Source organism: Cupressus sempervirens, chromosome 11, assembly GCF_028749045.1.
Source record: "Cupressus sempervirens isolate cs-2001-9-10 chromosome 11, ASM2874904v1, whole genome shotgun sequence".
Classification (NCBI taxonomy): Eukaryota; Viridiplantae; Streptophyta; class Pinopsida; order Cupressales; family Cupressaceae; genus Cupressus; species Cupressus sempervirens.
The window spans coordinates 276,059,719-276,078,524 of record NC_143128.1 but is presented as its reverse complement, the minus strand read 5'-3'; the positions used below and the strand labels follow the sequence as shown (position 1 = coordinate 276,078,524).

Sequence of the window (18,806 nt, the reverse complement as noted above, 5' to 3'; positions counted from 1 at the left end):
TTATTTCACGAAAATTGATTTGAGATCAGGATATCACCAGATCAGAGTCCGTGAACAGGATATTGAGAAAACTGCTTTCAGATGTCATTGTGGGCACTTTGAGTTTGTAGTCATGCCTTTCGGTCTGACCAATGCACCTGCCACTTTCCAGTCCACTATGAACAGAGTTTTCCACCATCAGTTGAGGAAATTCGTGCTGGTGTTTTTTGATGACATTTTGATCTATAGCCGATCATGGCAGGAGCATCTAGAGCATTTGGAGACGGTGTTGAGCATTCTACAGAAGGAGTCCTTGTATGCAAAGGAGTCCAAATGTGACTTAGGGATGACCGAGCTGTTATATTTAGGACACATCATTAGTGCAGAGGGAGTGCGGATGGATCCTGAAAAGATTCGTGCTATTGTTGATTGGCCTCCACCAGAGAACCTTACACAGTTGAGGGGGTTCCTTGGTTTATGTGGTTTTTATCGCAGGTTTGTCAGTGGCTACTCACGACATGCAGCTCCTATGACAGATTTACTGAAAAAAAGGGGAATTTGTGTGGACTCAGAAGGCACAGGACTATTTTATGAGATTTAAGGAGATAATGACTACGTGCCCAGTTCTAGCATTACCTGATTTCACGAAGCCATTTGAGCTTCAATGTGATGCATCTGGAGAGGGAGTAGGTGCTGTACTTATGCAGAATAAGCACCCCATAGCTTATGAGAGCAGGAAGCTCAGAGGCCCTGAGCGTTCATTTAGTATATATGATAAGGAGATGTTGGCCATCATGCATGCTTTGGCCAAATTCAGACAATATCTTGTGGGTAGCAAGTTTTGTATTAAAACTGATCATAACAGTCTGAGGCATTTCTTGGGACAGCAGGACCTGAATGATCGCCAACAAAAGTGGGTAAGTAAGTTGCAGGCATATGATTTTGACATCTCATATGTCAAGGGAACTCAGAATGTTGTTGTAGATGCTCTATCTCGAAGGCCACACCTCACTCTTATGGTTCAGATATCAGAGGATTGGCGACACTTGATTATAGCAGAGTATGCCAGGGATACATGGGCCTCCGATATAGTAGAGGGAACAGTGATTGATACCAGATACACACTTGTGGATGATTTGATCATTTACAAGAACAGGATTTACCTGGTCCCAGGATCGAAGGTTAAGCAACTGATTATGAGAGCACTTCACGACTCACCGACAGCAGGCCATCCCGGGTACTTCAAGACTTAAAAGTCAGTTCGAGAGCGGTTCACTTGGAAAGGGCTGAAAGCTGATGTTTTGCAGTATGTTCGAGAGTGTCTTGTTTGCCAGCAAAACAAACAAGAACACAGCTATCCGGCAGGGCTCCTACAGCCACTTTCGATTCCCGACAGGAAGTGGGAATGCATCTCCATGGACTTTATCACAGGTTTGCCCAAGGTACAAGGACGAGATTGTATTTATGTGGTGGTAGATAGATTAACGAAATATGCTCATTTCTTTCCTATCACCACTACACATTCAGCAGCTCAGGTGGCAGAGGTTTTCTTTCGGGAGGTTTTCAGATTGCACGGCTTGCCTCAGAACATTGTGAGTGATAGGGATAGCTGTTTCATGAGTCACTTTTGGCAGGAGGTATTCCGGTTATGTGGCACGGAGCTTACACCCAGCACTAGCTATCACCCACAAACCGATGGTCAGACAGAAATTGTGAACAAATGGGTGGAAGGGTATTTAAGGAATTATGTGGCAGCTCAGCAGCGAGCTTGGGTCAGATGGATATATCTCTGCGAGTATTGTTACAATACTACATATCATATGACTATACAGATGACACCCTTCATGGCACTTTACGGTTATGAAGCACCTAGTTTCTTGGATTTGTTGTTGAGCGACAGCCGGGTACCCAGTGCAGGTGAATTATTACAGGAGAGTAAGGATATAGTTGCTACCCTCAAAGACAATATTGCAAGAGCTCAGAACCAGTAGAAGCAGTATGCAGACCAGAAGAGAACTGAGCGTAGTTTTGAGGTAGATGATATGGTTTACCTCATGTTGCAGCCATACAGGCAATCTACTCTTAAGAAGAGTGGGGCAGAGAAACTTAAGCCACGCTATTATGGACCATTCAGGATTATCAGGCGAGTTGGTGAAGTGGCTTATGAGTTGGAGCTTCCCGCAGACAGCAGAGTGCACAATGTGTTTCATGTGTCACGCCTCAAGAAGGCGTTGGGTCAGAATGTGGTGCCTTCTGCAGTATTACCTCCTTTAGACGATGAGGGAAAATTGATTTTAGTACCAGAATCCATCCTGGAGAGCAGAGAAAAGCAGCTACGTAGAAGGGTGATCAGAGAATACTTGGTTAAGTGGAAAGATTTACCTGTTGAGGATGCTACTTGGGAGGGGGAGGCTATTTTGCAGCACCCGGCGTTGAGATTGCTTGAGGCCAAGCAATTTCAGGAGGGGCAGACTGTAATGTCCCCTCTTTAGTTCGACATGGCATTGATCATGGATTTGCCTATTCCAGACTCTCGTAGGCAAATGGTGTGGAAAGAGAGTCAATTCTGCGGATCAGATAGTCATATCTTGCTCTTGAAGAAGTGTTAAGAGGTTATATTTTATCATTATGTGATATTGGGGCCCACATGTTATAATTTTAATTTGAGTTGCACTTTTTATTTTATAAAATTACTTTATTATAAAAAAGTGCATTATAATGAGAAATTATAAAGGATGTTTCTAGAAGTTCTAGCAACTTCTTAGAAAAGTGAATAAATAGAGGGCTGGGCCTCTCATTTGGACATGCTTGGATTGGAGAACTCTTCTACTTCTTCATTGTGAAGACATTTGTGGACTTTGGATCTGCAAATTATTCGATCTTTGGGAACGAATCACTCCCTTGGATTGGCGACTTTGAGGGTGTGAAATATCACCTGAATTGTTGCATAATTGGAGTTGGTATTCAGCCATCTCATTGGAGCTTATTGAGAATTCGTTGTTAGGGTTTGTTTTTGGTTGGAATAAGGATTTCAGATTTGCCCTATCATTGGAGAAGCATTTGACAAGAGTTTGAAGACAGAATAAGTGCATTTTCAGAATTGGCAAAGCAGGGTTCGAAACCACATAATTGCTCATATCTCCTCAACCCCTTGGAGTTATTTTTTTATGGTTTTATAAGGTTACTACCTAACCCTAGGCGCCCATTTTCCTTGCATTTGCGGGTCCCAAAACCCTAATATTATTTTATTTCAGCAGCCGTACAGGTACGGCCTGGTACGGCCCTGCTAGTTTGGGCAGCAGCAGCAAATTAAGGACAGTTTGGGGGTGCGGTTGGAGGTCTTCATCAACGATCTGCAGCAAAACGTGGTGTTCTTTCATAGTTCTTCAAACCAGGTTCTTGCATTCTGAAATATATGTCAATTTTTGGGTAAATTTGCTGTCATACAGTCATTGTAATAATCAGTCCAGAATTGGTAATAAAATAATTTCAGAATTTATTGCATTGTAATTGAAATATAGTTCAATGGCTTTATATATATTGTAATTCTGTTATTATATTCTGAAAGTATCAAATTTGAAATTACCATATTCTGAATATTGTTACTGTTACACACCAAGTGTTTGACAAAATTCCTAAGTTCAGTTTGAGGGTTTCTGTGGCCTTTATAGAGAGGGTCATTACACTGATGGCAGCAGAGGTTCTCAATACCAATAGGATTGAAGTCAAAAGACATTCGTATTGCACATGATAGAAGAATTAATTCATGATATGCTGCCAAGAAATAAGTTAATTAAAAGTTAAGAAATTTTATTTAGAAGTGAAAAGGTGCAATTTGATTTAAAACTTAAAAGAGATGAACTTTTTTTCTGACTTTTCAAAGTGACATTAAAATAAAAAGATATCAATAATGGAAGAATAATGAACAAAGAGGTAAGTTAGATGTGAGAAGAACATAAAAGGAATAAGTATAAAATATATATCTATATATATTCAGAATTTTAAATTTGATATAAATATATATATATATATATATATATATATATATATATATATCTGAATATATATGTGTCTATATATATAATCAGATTTAAAATTCAGAATACACACACACATATAGCAGAGCAAGGTTTGAATAGAAAATATTACATAATTATATATATATATATATATATATATATATATATATATATAAGGAAAGGAAGAGTGAGGAGTAAAGTGTTATTTGTTGACTTCGAAGTGAATTTATTGACTTTGAAGTGAAAGTAACTACACAATATCCATCATCAGTTTAGAAAGCAACATAGATAGAGGTGGAAAAACTCATTTCTTCAGCAGTAGGAGTTAGTACTTCTAGTAGGTTGGTGCCTGGAAAAGAAAGGGAGTTGGTGCTTCCATTGAGTTGGTCCTCATGAAAATAGAGGTTTCAATAGGTTGGTACCTACAAATTTGTAAACAGGAGTTCATATATATAAGCAATAATTTTTGCCGTGGTTTTCTCCCACAGTGGGTTTCCACATAAATCATCGTGTCATTGTGTTGATTTGTATACGTGTTGAAGTTATTATTAGATTAAAGTTTAAATAGACAAAAAATTGTTATTATACTGATTCATTCCCCCTGCCCCCTTGTAAGTATAAACGTGCTCTCTTTAGTGTAATGTTTCGTTGTTTGAATGCCCTACAAAAAACAGATTGCTTGCGTGTGAGTCTTGTGATTGCCAGAAATTACTTCAGATGATGCGTACAAGATGCCCAAGAAGCCAGTACGGTGTAGGGTGGACACTGTTCGTAAGGTGTAAGAAGGAATGGGTAGTACTGTAATGCCGTACGATGGTACAGTGGTCAACTGATGTACGGAGAGAGTGAAGATGTCGTATTGTCTAGGAGACCGTATGCTGGAGGCTGGTAGGTACAGTGAGTAGGGTTGTGTGTGCTGTACGATGATGTTACATGTGTAGTATGATATAGCTGAGTTGAAAGGTTATATAGTGTATGAGAGGATGTAGTTGTACGGTTCAAGAAGGTAGTCGTACAGTGCTGGAATGTTGACCGTACGGTAGAGAGGAGTTATTGGTACGGTGAGTAGCAAATGGAAATGTATGATTTGTATATCTAGGTGAGTTTGCTAATGACAAAAAATATGTGATGTAATTGAGTGACACCAACCTGTAGTGAACTGTATATGATATGATGAACATAGACAACTTGGTACACAAGAGAGAGAGATCACGAATATATGCAATTAATCTCCAACTAATAATTATATTTGCAAACAAGGATGGTGCTCCAATTTGCCAGATCCAAGAAAAGTGATATAGAGGACGGAATAGGGTGAGGGTTGAAGCCCATTGAAATTGAGATAGCCAAGTAGGGAAGATCTCACTTCCGAAATGGAAAACACTTAGTTGCCGATTCGTGACACGAATCCGATTCGGGCACGTGAATCGGATCTGTGGATTCGGGATTTTTTTTTTTCCCAAATTATGATTCGTGGAGGATTCGTGCATATATATATATATATATATATATATATATATATGCATTATATATACTAAAAAATAAGAGAAATATACATAATTCTAAAACTAAATCATTTCATAGTATGAATCTAGTATACTTGATCAATGACATTGATAATTAATCTATTTTCACGATTATAAAGAAAATCAACACATTCACATTGAATTACTGAAAGTGAAAGCTTGTAACATTCAAAATATAGATCATTAAACTTAAAGTTTATAACATGATTTACTCATAAAAGAGTCAAGAGTCAACACTAAAGTTTTTTATTTAATCATCAAATGGATTTTCAAGAAAATCCGCATCAGAGGGGTACTGGTGAGCTGCAAGTGCTGCATCTGTATTAGTAGAGGAACCCAAACCACTAGTAGTAGAGGGGATTGTTAACTCATAATCCTCCTCCTCATCATCCACATCAATCAAAGTGGATCTAGCAAGATCTCGGATGGTCATATCTAAATCAGGAGTCTCGGGTGCTACATCCCAAAGCTTTTCGGGCCCCTTCTTGTACTTAGGATCCTTCCGTGACAACAAGCGCAAATTGTTGTGAATGAACACAAGGTCTTCTGATTTTTTTGGAGCCAACCGGTTGCGTTTGATTGAGTGGATAAAGGAGTAAGTACTCCAATTCCGCTCAGCGGCAGAAGAGCTAGCAACCTAAAGAGAAATTAAAAATTATCAATACAACAATCAAGATAAATAAATTAAATAATAAATTCAAGGAATTGAGAATGTTAACCTTAAGCTTAATTTTACAAACTTACTTGGGATAGGACCTTTATGGCAAGAGGTTGGAGGTACGTGAAGGCTTGCCCATGAAGGTACCACCATTTGATGGCACCCATCCTGCTTTGGTCTGCTATGGCAATAGGGTCGAAATCCTCACCTGAGTTGAAAGCAGCAAATTCACTCCTCACAATTGCCCCAATCTCTGGATCTTGGAATATCTTAGCTAGTGCCCTCTTATACCCATCTGCAACCTCTGCATCTCTAAATGGTGGCACTCTACCTGGAAGGCGAAGTACATCTGCACTATAGTACCTGGGGATAACAAAAGACAATTGAACACTATCAAATGTCAATAGCACAAACATTGGATAAAATAAGCACAAACATTTGATAAGAACTACAGTACCTCGGGGATAGAGCATATGCAAGGAGGTGCAAAGGTGTGGTCATCTTGTTCCATCGATGATGAACAATTTTTTCCACCTTCTTGTAAAGGGTGTCCTCAGGATCATTCTCCCTCCTCTGTATGACCTAAGATATGAAATATGAATAATAATTATAATTAGTGAATATGTCAATTTAAACTTTAGAATCTAGATATCTCTCAAATAAAAATTTGTTGTAAAAGAGCGTAAAACTTACCATTTTAATTTTTTCCAGCATACTATCCATGGAATCATAAATATCCCCAAGGCATGGCTCATCACTATCTGCGAAGCGAAGCATTGCCATTATTGGATCGGTGATTTCCAACACATAACTCAGAAGACCCCACCAATCCTCATCTAGTATCATTCTTCTCACATTTAAAGCCCTTGCTGTATTGGAATTCTTCCAAATGCCCCATTGGGGGCTAATGACCATATGCTTCAATGCTTCTTTTACCTTCACAAGTCGTCTCAAGACGATTGTGTGAGAGGCAAAGCGGGTTTCAGCAACCTAAGAACATGTTAAACTCAAGTTAGTAAAACATTTAAAAATTAAAACATGTTAATGTAAACAACAAAAAAATTTAATAATTGTGGAATCCAATAATATTCAATTATATATTAAATATAAAAATTTACCTTCAATAACTCCAAGTCCGAGAAACTCCTAAAAATTGCTTGTGACATGTGGTGATTTGTCACAAACATTTGAATCTCTTCAGCTTCCTCATATATCCTGTTCACCCAATCTATTTCGGTGCCAATTGCTTTCATCACTAAATTGAGAGAGTGGACGGTGCATGGTGTCCAAAAGATATGATCATATCTAGACTCTACAATTATCCCTGCAGCCCTGCAAACTTTTGCATTGTCCGTGACCACTTGAACAACATTATCAGGACCCACTGACTCTATGGCATCAATGAGAATGCGTGAAATAAATTCTGCATCTTTCACTTGCCCTTCACAATCAACTGCCTTCAAGAACATTGCCCCCTTAGGGCATACAGCAATAACATTGATCAATGGACGGTTTCTACAATCTTTCCAACCATCCGAAATAATAGACACACCCGATTGAACCCAAAAATCTCTTATTGGTTGAAGTTGAGCCTCTACATTTTTCCTCTCATCATGTAATATGGTAGTGCGCAACTTCTCATAACCAGGTGGTTTGTAACCATGGGGTGCATCATTTATTGCTTCCACCATCTCCCTAAAATAAGGTGATCTAGCAAAATTAAATGAAACACCATTTGCAATTAAACAGCGTCCAATTTTGTGATCAGCAATGTCTCTCTTTTCAATTTGGAATGCCCTATCTAGTGGGCCTCTCCTGCGGGTGAGTGGAGATGGGTCTTCATCTTCATCATTTGTAGTTGGCATAGGCAAACAAGGATGTGTTCTTGTGTTTGTTTGATCAAATGATGGTGTTGGTATATTTGTTCACCACGTTTTGCTTTTGCAACTGCTCTATCAGCATCATCTTGCTCTTTTGCTAATGCTGCTATTTGTGCAGCTGGTAATCCCTTCTTATCACTACCTTGACACATGTGAATTCCTTCACCCGCAAGGCCCAAAAAATGTAGTTTCACTCGGGAATAGGAGCTTCTATGTTGTATGTTGCAAAAATTACATTTCCATATGTATGCCCCACCCCCAGGACATTGTGCAACTCTTGTTGTGTGTCTCCATAAAGGAGACCCCTTATCAATTTTGAAGCTTGGTGATGCAGCCCCACCCCCACCCACTGAGCCTTGACTACTCATTGTTCTATTCTTGCAATCTAGAAAAGTGAAAGAAAACCATGCTTCACACTTGCACAAAAACTTGAAAATTTGGAAAACTAAAAATAAATCAATAATCTATGAAAGAATTTAAAAATATGGTTGAAATGCATACCTTAAACACTTCTTGCAAGGTATTTGAAGCTCCACAACCGATCTCCTTCGAATCCAAGCAGCAAGTATGAGAGAGCAAAATGAGAGAGCAAATGAACTTGCATTGTGATTTAGAGGGTCGTTTTTAGGGTTTAGGGCCTTTAGGGCAAAAAAAATATATTAAAAAATGATAATGGGCCCACGTTTTTGCATACTCCTCCTGTCATTGCCGCGGATTCACGCGGATCTGCGCGTGGATCCTCGAGGATCCGGGCAAGATTCGTAATCCTGCCTGTGGATCCGTAAGGATCCGCGGGCCGCGGATCCTTACAGATCCACAGGCAGGATTACGAATCCTGCTCGGATCCTCACGGATCCATACGTGGATCCGGATCCGAATCGGACCCAAGTCAGGATCCGGCCTTTTCTAGGCGAATCTGGTAACTAAGGGAAAACAACAGAGAACTCCAATAGGAATTCGTAGTACAAATAAAATAATTCAAAACACATGACAACTACCTACATGTCATGCTTAAATACCTTTCAGAGGAACTTCCAAGAGTTTACAAAGACAGTTGATGGCAACACCTACAGAAACAATTTAAAAATGGGTCTGAGATATACAAAATCAATCGGCCCATAAATAATGCTTTGATTATTTATTTATTTTATGATGGGAATAATACAGTCCTCTCGTCCCAAAATTTCTTGTCCTCAAGCAAATGCAATGTCGGATGCTGAAGAATGTGTTAACCTTCCCAAGTCGCATCATACAACAGCAAGTGTTTTTAGCGTACCAAGTATTCCTTTAGGGTACGGTTCCATAGAGTCTTCTCCTGTACATTAGTGATCTCGATCAGTTCTAACACAAGCTTTCCTTTTTCATTGAGTGGCAGAGATCTGTGGTTATTGCGATGTTATGTTCCACAACTTTCTTCGGGCAAGAGATGTGAAAGATGTTATGGATGTTGCTCTCTTTTGGAAGTTCTAGTTCATAGGCAACTTCATCGATACAGCGAGTTACGTGATAATGTCCATAAAAATGTGGCTTCAATTTTTCTTTCCCTTTTGCCTTAAACGAGGATTGCCTGTACGATTGGAGCTTGAGATAGACAAAGTCTCACACTTTGAAACTTCTCTCGATTCAGTGTCTGTCGGTGTAGATCTTTTGTTGATTCTGTTAGTTTGTGGTGATTGATCAGGGAAGTATTATACATACTCCATAATTCCTCGGAAGTATTGTACATACTTGGGGCTATTTTATCAACATTTTTTGGGTTGACATGTACTTAATTTTAACCCTAAAGTGGCAAAAATACTTGTATAAAATGGCTTAGGGTTAGGGATTTCATAAGGTGTGATGCAATAATTGCCTTTTGTGGTGGTATTGAGCTGTAAGGGATTACGGATTGTAATTAAGTTGTAATGACTGGATAGTAATAATATTAGACTTGCTGTGTGGTGGACGCAGTCGAGGGATTGGGTGAACCACGTAGAATCTTAGTGTCTTGTGTTCTCTTCTATGCGATTTATTATTATCTGATATTGGTTATATTTGCATGTAATTGTTGTTGTAATGTCCCCGATTTAGCAAGTTTCTAAAGTGTGGTTTTGTTAGCTCATCATCGTGATCCTCGTGAGTTGACGTTTTGATTTAAGGGTCTTTGTCGGGATATTGCTATTTTTGGACTTACTATTTTTAGTAAGTCACTCTCGGATGGTTGCTATTTTGGGTGTGCAGTTCAGGTAGGGTGATCCTCTGGTTTTGTTATTTGATCTCTCAATAAAATATTATGGAAGTCATATTTATATGGAGGATTGTGGTTTAATGATTATTTATGATACACTTTATTATCATTCTGTTTAATAATATAAGTGTTATGACTTTATATTATAAAAGTTGCTTTTAAGTGAAAAGAGTGAGCGTGAAGCTAAGTGGCTCAACTTTGTATTATAAATATGGCTTTTTGGAGAAGGAGAGATCATCTTGAATATTATATTTTTCTTGCTCATTTCATTGCTTGAGGGTTTTAAGAATTTCTGTGTTTCCCATTGATAATTGTGCTGAGCTAAGCAATTATCGAGATTCTCCTATTGTGTCTAATTGTGGCTTGGAGAATTTGTTATTGTTTAATTCTGGAAGTGTGGAGATTTACGTTTTTGCTGAGAGCTTGTATTGGAGGCCAAAGATGATATCGGGAGTTTGCATTTTCATTGATTCCAGCGACCAGGATTGAAACGAATGCAATTACTTTGAAGAGGTTGGCGTCAACATTACTAAGTGCCCAGATATGAATCCTAGTCTGTGCTTAAGATGAAACGACTGTCAAGAAACCGTGAGGCTTTGCTGTAGCTTGCGTTTCAAATTAGTTGATTGTACTAAGGAATTTGGGAAGCCACTTCTGTGGACCAGCTCCCTTGCTCACCGTCTTCTACACAACAATCCATATTCTCGTGAGCCACCCAAGGACAACTCTCATTTGCAGTTGGGGCTTGACATTGAGGACTTGATATGAATGATAACGGAGTAGCTGAGTTTCACGGCTTGACTCCTTAATTTGCAGTACAGGTGCCATTTTCATGTTATATGTTTTTGATTTCCAAAGAAATAGAGTGTTAAAGAAGTTTATCCGATTAATATCTGATTTCAATATTATTATATCAAATTTCTTGAAGTTGCTGGTTTTAATTTCCATAGAGAAAAAATAAAAGGAAATACATTATAAAATTGTTAAAATTGCAAAAAACAATAAGTTGTGCTCAATATTCAAGTTGGAAGCCAATTCGGATCTTTACAATTATTTCTGTCCGTAGTTGAAACTAGAGCTAGGTTGTGTTTTAGTTATTCTCTGCAGGAAAGTCTCACAGTTGAGTGGGAGCGATGGCAGACGAGGGTAAGCTGAAGGTTGAGAAGTTTAATGAACAAAAATTTTAGTTATGAAAAATGCAAATGGATGGACTATCTTTATTAGAAGGATTTATGGAAGCCATTGGAAGGAAAAACCAAGAAACAATAAACTATGACAGATGAGGATTGAGAGATTTTAGATAGAAAGACACTTCGAAGCATTCGATTATGCCTGGCACCATCAATGATATTTAACATTACAAAAGCGAAGACGACAAAAGAGTTGATGCAAACCTTGACAAAGTTTTATGAAAGCCCTCCGCTTCAAATAAGGTATTTCTCATGAAACGTTTATTTAATATGAAGATGGTAGAAGGTAGATCTGTTGCAAATCATTTCAATGAGTTTAATACAGTTACTAGTCAGTTATCTTCTGTGAATGTCAATTTTGATGAAGATATTAGGGTTCTCTTGATTTTGTGTCCTTTGCTTGAAAGATGGAATGACTTGGTAATGTCTGTGAGTAATTCTGTTTTTGGATCTAATACCCTAAAATTTGATGATGTGATTGGTGTTATTTTGAGTGAAGAAACTCATAGGAAAACCTTAGGTGGATCTACATTAGGAAGTGCTTTGAATGCACAAAGCAGAGGCAAAACGATTGAGAGAGGAAGTAATTTTGGAAATCAATGGAAATCAAGAGAAAAATCAAAGGGGAAGAGGTCTCAATCCAGAGGACCAAGAGATAGCTGGTATTGTGGGAAACCAAGGCATAAGAAGAAAGATTGTTGGACTCAAAAAAACAATGAAGGAGATAAACCAGAAGGGAACAAGGGGGGAAACGTGGTAAGTAACAAATCCAAAGAGGATGCTTTGCTTCTTTCTTTAGAAAGTGTTGGTGATTCTTGGGTTTTAGATTTTGGGGCTTCGTTTCATGCTACACCTTATAGAGGTTATTTTATTGATTATGTCCAAAGTGATTTTGGGCTTGTTTATTTGGGGGATAATAAACCCTGTTAGATTGTTGGAAAGGGGAAAGTTAAGATTAAGTTGCAGAATGAGAATCACTAGCTACTACATGAGGTAAGACATGTTCCAAGGCTAAGTAGGAATTTAATTTCAGCAAGGCAAATCGGTGATGAGTGTTGCGTAGTTATTTTTAATGATAAAAACTGGAAGGTTTCAAAAGGTTATCTTGTAGTAACAAAAGGTGTAAAAGTAGGCACTTTATATCTTTGTACATGTCATTTTGTTTCTTCTACTTTAATTGTTTCAGAAAAAAACAAATGATCAAGAACAATTGCTGCAATTGAGCAGGAAGAACAAACAATTATTGTAGATTTTGATACAACGCTATGGCACAACAGACTTGGGCACATGAGTGAGAAAGGTATGAAATTACTTCATTCAAAGAAAGTTCTACTAGGTTTGAAATGTGTCAACATGGATTTTTGTGGAAGTTGTGTGTATGGAAAATAAAAGAGAGTGATTTTTGTGAAGAGTGGGATGGAAAAGAAAAATGAGAAATTAGAGCTTGTACATACAGATGTATGGGGACCAACTCAGGTATCTTCCTTTGGTGGCTCTCATTATTTTTGGTGACTCTCATTATTATGTTACATGTATTGATGATGCAACTAGAAAAGTATGGGTTTATTTCCTTAGACAAAAATCTAATGTATTTCAAACTTTTAAGAAATGGAAATGCTTTGTTGAAAATGAGACTGTTAAGAGATTAAAATGTCTCAAATCTGATAATGGTGGTGAATATTGTAATAATGAATTTGAAGATTATTGCTCCACTAATGGTATTTGCACACTTAAAACTGTTTCAAGGACTCCACAAGAAAATGGAGTGGTTGAACGCATGAACATGACAATAATGGAGTGTGTAAGGAGCATGAGGTTGCATGCTGAGCTGCCCTTAAATATGTGGGCAGAGATTGTCAATACTGCTATATATTTGATTAACAGACGTCCCTATACTCCTTTGGATTGTGGTATTCTAAAGGAAGCATGCACTAGTAAGAAGGTGAGTTATTCTTTTCTCAAAACCTTCGGTTGTGAAGCATTTGCACATATAGATTCTGAAAATAGAACCAAGTTGAAAGCTAAGTCAAAGAATATGTATTTGTTGGATATGGTATTGATGAATTTGGTTATAGGCTTTGGGATTTTGAAAATCGTAAAATTGTAAGTAAGGATGTCATATTCAATGAGAAAGTGTTGTACAAAGATCCGTTGCAGCAATATGAGAAGAAAGAAAATGATTATGTAGTGCTGGATGATACTCCAAAAGATGATGTTCCAACAGTTCCTCATGCTTTGCAACAACCGCAACAACAAATACCACACACCCCAGTGAATGTTAGACGGTCAACAAGGCTAAGTAGACCTCCAGAAAGATTTTCTCCCTCTTTATACTCTATTTTACTAATTGATGCCGGTGAACCCGAATTTTATGATGAAGTTGTGTAGGTGGATACTAAGATTCAATGGGAGTTTACGATGGCAGAAGAAATGGGCTCCTTGTTGAAAAATAAGACTTGGGATTTATGTAAGTTTCCTGCAAGTAAAAAGGCTTTATAGAATAAATGGGTTTGCAAGTTGAAAGAAGAGGATGGAGGTAAAACAAGATTTAAAGGCAGGTTTTTTGTAAAAGGATTTGCACATGCATAGAAAAAGGACATTGATTTTGATGAGATATTCTCTCCTATTGTTAAAATGACTTCTATCCGCACCGTTTTAAGTATTATGGCTACTGATGATTTGCATTTGGAGCAGCTTGATGTTAAAACAATCTTTCTTCATGGTGATTTGGATGAAGAGATATATATGGGCACAACCACAGGGATGTGAGGTCCAAGGTAAGGAGAACTTAGTGTGCAGATTGCACAAATGTTTATATGGCTTGAAGCAAGCACCTCAACAATGGTACCTGAAATTTGGCAGTTTTATGCATGAGCATGGATACAATAGATGTCGTTCAAATCATTTTGTTTATTTTAAGAGTTTGGACGATGACAGCTACATTATTTTATGTTTATATGTTGATGATATGCTTGTAGTTGGGTGTAACGTGGATCACATTAAGGGGTTAAAACAACAGTTAGCACATTCATTTGCTATGAAAGATTTGGGGGCAGCAAAACAAATCCTTGGTATGAAGACTTGCAGAGATAGGAAAAATAGGAAATTGACTTTATCTCAGGTTGATTATATTGAGAAGGTGTTGCAATTTCTCTATAGAGAATGCTAAAGCTATCAGAACACCTTTATCTGGTCATTTGAAATTGACTAAGGAGATGTGTCCAAAGACACGGAAGAGGAGGAAGAGATGTCCAAGGTACCTTATGCTTCAGCTGTAAGAAGTTTGATGTATGCTATAGTATGTACAAGACCAAATATTGCACATGCAATGGGAGTCGTTAGCATGTATATGATTTATCTAGGGCTTGAGCATTGGAATGCAATTAAATGGATTCTTAGATATTTAAGAGGGACATCCAATAAGTGTTTACATTTTGGGAGCTCTACTGTTAATTTGCAGGGCTATTTTGACTTAGATTTGGCAGGGAATATTGATACCAAGTAGAGTACTACAGGTTATGTATTTACTGTTGTGGGGCAACAGTGAGTTGGGTTTCTAGGTTACAGAAGGTGAATGCCTTATCCGCTATAGAGGCAGAGTATGTTGCTGCTACAGAGGTAGCCAAGGAGATGATATGGCTTCAGTTCTTCCTAGAAGAATTGGGACACCCACAAAGGGATAATTATTTGTTTATAGATAGCCAAAGTGTCATTCATCTTGTAAAAAATTCTTCTTTGCATTCAAAGACAAAACACATACAGTTGTGGTACGATTTCATTTGGTTAAAGTTGGACAAAATACATACAGATGACAGCCCAAGAGATATGTTTACAAATGTAGTGACAAGGGAGAAGCTGAACTCCTCTTCAGCTTTGGTTGGCCTTCTTGGTTGAACAAAATAAAAGTGTAGCTGAGTCCAGGGTGGTTTCATCTAGTGGGAGCCTCATGGAGTAACAACCTTGCTACATGATCAGTGTCTAAGTGGGAGAGTGTTAGTTTGTGGGGACTGATCAGGGAAGTACTGTACATACTCCATAATTCCTCAGTAGGGTTTAGGGCCGGGTCGGGCCCCAAGTAGGGGTTTGGGGGCGTAGCCCCCTAGGAATTTTTTTTGGGCTATTCATCAACATTTTTTAAGCCGACATGTTGTAACTGATTTTAACCCTAAAGCAGCAAAAATATTTGTATAAAATGGCTTAGGGATAGGGATTTCAGAAGGTGTGATGCGATAATTGCTTCTTGCGGTGGTATTGAGCTACAAGGGATTACGAATTGTAATCAAGTTATAATCACTAGATAGTAATAATATTGGACTCGTTGTTTGGTGGATGTAGCCTAGGGATTAGGTGAACCACGTTAAATCTTGGTGTCTTGTGTTCTTTCTGTGCAATTTATTATTTTCTGATATTGGTTATATTTGCATGTATTTGTTATATCTGTCCATGGTTAATCCTAACAGATTCAACACCCTTTGCAAGTTCTCCTTCAAGAATCTCAAGATATCTTGCCGTTCTTGAAGCCAGTCCCTCGCCCTTGGATCGTGACTATCACCCAGTTCGATAAATGAAAAGGGTTCATACTTGTATAGTGCTTTGAAGGGTGCCATCCCAATAGGCATGTGATAAGTTGTATTGTAACAGTATTCTCTTAGATGCATCCATTTAACCCATGCTCATTGCTATGCCATAACGTAGTTCCAGAGGTAGCCTTCTAGCCACTTGTTCAGAATCTCTGTCTGTCCGTTTGTCCAAGCGTGTTAGCTAGTACTTGGCGACAATTTTGTTCTTGCCAACCAAAACAATTCTGTCTAGAAAATACTAAGAAACCGACTATCCCTATCACTAACAATGTTTTAGGTTAACCCATCCAAACTTTAGAGAAAGAGCCTCTCTCTACTCAAAGACACTCGATAGTGGCCGGAGATTTTAATATGATGGAATTTGGGGAAGACAAATGTGAATGCAATAAGTATTTTTGGAAAGGAAATCAGTTTTTTTTTTGGGCTAAAATGAAAAGAAGATTAAATCTAGTAGACCCTATCAGTAGGAAGAAAGATCTCTTTTCTGATATTTGGTTTACTTGGACTAATAACCAATTAGGTAGATAGAGGGTTCACTGCAGACTTGATAGAGTATATGCCAGCTCTTCATTATTTTCATTCCTTGCCTCTGATGGTTTGTCTCCTATCAAGGTTACTCCTGCATTAATCTCGGATCTCTCCACTCACTTGTTCTATTGTGATAGATGAATCCTTTGGAGATGTTATTAGACCCTGAACCAAATGTAGCTCTAAGCTTAATTTCTCATTGCTTAAAGATCAAGATACATTGGATGCTAATTGAATGGTAACTCAACTTTCCAAATGTTGTAATAAGACCACCGATTGCAAAGAACAATGGACAAATCTTATGGTGGTTTGGAGATTTTTTTCCAAATTATAAGAGAAAAAAATGCTAAAAATAGAAGGCAGGAAGAATACCTTTTGCAATGGAAGCTTATTGCTCTGGAAACAAAAGTACAAAGACACAACAGTAATAATGGTAATGAAATACTTGCAATCGCAGGGTTCAAGGGCAAAAAATTAGAGTGAAGATGAACTAGATACATGAAGGTGATAAAGGAACTAGCTACTTGTTTAACTTGATCAGAGCTAAGCAAAAACAAGAACACATTGAAGAAATTCAAGGTGATATGGGAATAACCAGGGATATAGAGGAGGTTAAAAGTACATTCTTTAACTTTTACAAAGACCTGTTCTCCTCACAGCAATCTAATGACAACATGGCTATCCTTGACAAATGCCTGAAGTTGATTCCCAAGAAAGTCTCCCCTATTGTAGTAAAGTCTTTAGAGGCTCGCAACTCACTGGAGGAAGTTGAAGCATCCATTAGGGACTTGGCTAATGACAAATCCCCTGGCTTAGATGGCTTGCCTGCTAAATTCTATAAGAAAAACATAGACTGGATCAGTCTAGAACTGTTTGATTTGTATAGTGATGTCTTTGGTAAGGTCTCATTGGGCACACAAATTAATAGAGGGGTCATCAAACTTATTCCTAAGAGCGAGGGTATGTCTTAGGTTAAAAATTGGAGACCTATAACATTGCTTAATTTGTCATAAAAGATCATAGCAAAGCTTCTTTCTAGAAGGATATCTAGATTGCTTAATGAAATTATATTAGTCACTCAAACTGGGTTTATTAAGGGCAGGTATATACTTGAGAACTTAATCAACAACTGGGAGGCTCTACATTGGGAAAAAGATGATGGGCAGAATGCTGTAATTGTCCATCCAGACTTTAAAAAGCCTATGACAGAATAGAATGGCTTCACCTCTGTGAGCATCACCTAGATCCAATGATTGCTAAGTGTTCCATTCATTCTCATGAGAGATGGGTTTATGTGAATCACTACTCATGAAACATGGGTCAATGAGTTTGACTCAAAAACTACACAGTTAAATCTTGATAGCAATATCATAGAATGGCCCTTTGTTATGGGAATGCTTAAAGCATTTGGTTTTCCAGAATACTTTTGTAAATGGATTGAGATTTTGTTTAAGAACTCTTCCATTGTAATTGATTTTAATAGGGAACTTTTTGAACCAATCCCTCTACAAGTTCAATTAGGCAAGGGTACCCTATAACCCCTTCTCTCTATGTTCTTGCAGCTGATGCACTATTTTACATTCTCAGATCTACCTCTTTGGGCCCACCTATCAAAGGTATATCTTTACCTTACAAAGAGGAACTCATTAATACTTAGTTTGCAGATGATTTTGAACTGTTTGTGGAAATCGGTGAGAAAACTTTGATAATATTCTTCATAGGCTACAAATCTTTTGTCGGGCATCTAAGCAATAAATTGCCCCTCATAAATCTTTTGTCCTTGGTTGGCAAGAGATGCCTCCAAATTGGATGGAAGGTAAATGTTGGAGTTGGTCAGGCGTTAATACTATATTTAGATATCTTGGCATACTGTTTGCAGTGTCTCCTTCCACCAAGGACATGTGGGAATGGGTTTACTCTAAAATTGAGAGGAAGCATCAGAAATGGCGGAGCTCAATTTGTGCAGAAAGTGTTAGCATTTCATTCAATTTAGTTTACTTCTTCCTGACTATTTGCAAGCTTTCAAATTGGAAAACTACATAAAATTATGAGGGGGTTTCTCCTATGTTCCTCGGGGATGCGCCCCCGCCCAAAAAGGCCAAGTTTCGGAAATGGGGATGTCCCCGGAATAGGGGGAGGGGTAGGGGACGTCCCTACCCTGTCCCCCCTTTCTAAAAATTCCTAGGAAAGGTCCTGAAAACTTGGGCTCTTCGGGCTTT

The 18,806-nt window shown here is 38.1% G+C and overlaps 2 protein-coding genes across 8 annotated transcripts in view; one reads left to right on the top strand and one right to left on the bottom strand.

Moving 5' to 3' along the window:
- LOC149529182 (putative LRR receptor-like serine/threonine-protein kinase At1g56140) overlaps positions 1 to 18,806 on the top strand; it is a 329,200-nt gene that overhangs the window by 10,500 nt on the left and 299,894 nt on the right. The gene's annotated exons all lie outside the window — the stretch shown is intronic.
- On the bottom strand, positions 5,684 to 7,888 carry LOC149529183 (uncharacterized). Its single transcript, XM_089809256.1, has 5 exons — positions 7,301 to 7,888; positions 6,876 to 7,172; positions 6,640 to 6,764; positions 6,269 to 6,545; positions 5,684 to 6,161 (listed from the first exon to the last, which is right to left on the bottom strand). Exons 1-5 carry the CDS (start codon positions 7,871 to 7,873, stop codon positions 5,775 to 5,777), a joined length of 1,659 nt encoding a protein of 552 aa, XP_089665382.1. The 5' UTR covers positions 7,874 to 7,888; the 3' UTR covers positions 5,684 to 5,774.

Excerpts from the sequence above, each read along its gene's own strand:
- LOC149529183 (XM_089809256.1), bottom strand. The coding sequence starts at position 7,873 with ATGGTGGAAGCAATAAATGATGCACCCCATGGTTACAAACCACCTGGT. Across the intron at positions 7,173-7,300 it reads CGGACTTGGAGTTATTGAAG|GTTGCTGAAACCCGCTTTGC; the intron begins GTAAATTTTTAT and ends ACATGTTCTTAG. Across the intron at positions 6,162-6,268 it reads CCATAAAGGTCCTATCCCAA|GTTGCTAGCTCTTCTGCCGC; the intron begins GTAAGTTTGTAA and ends ATTTCTCTTTAG.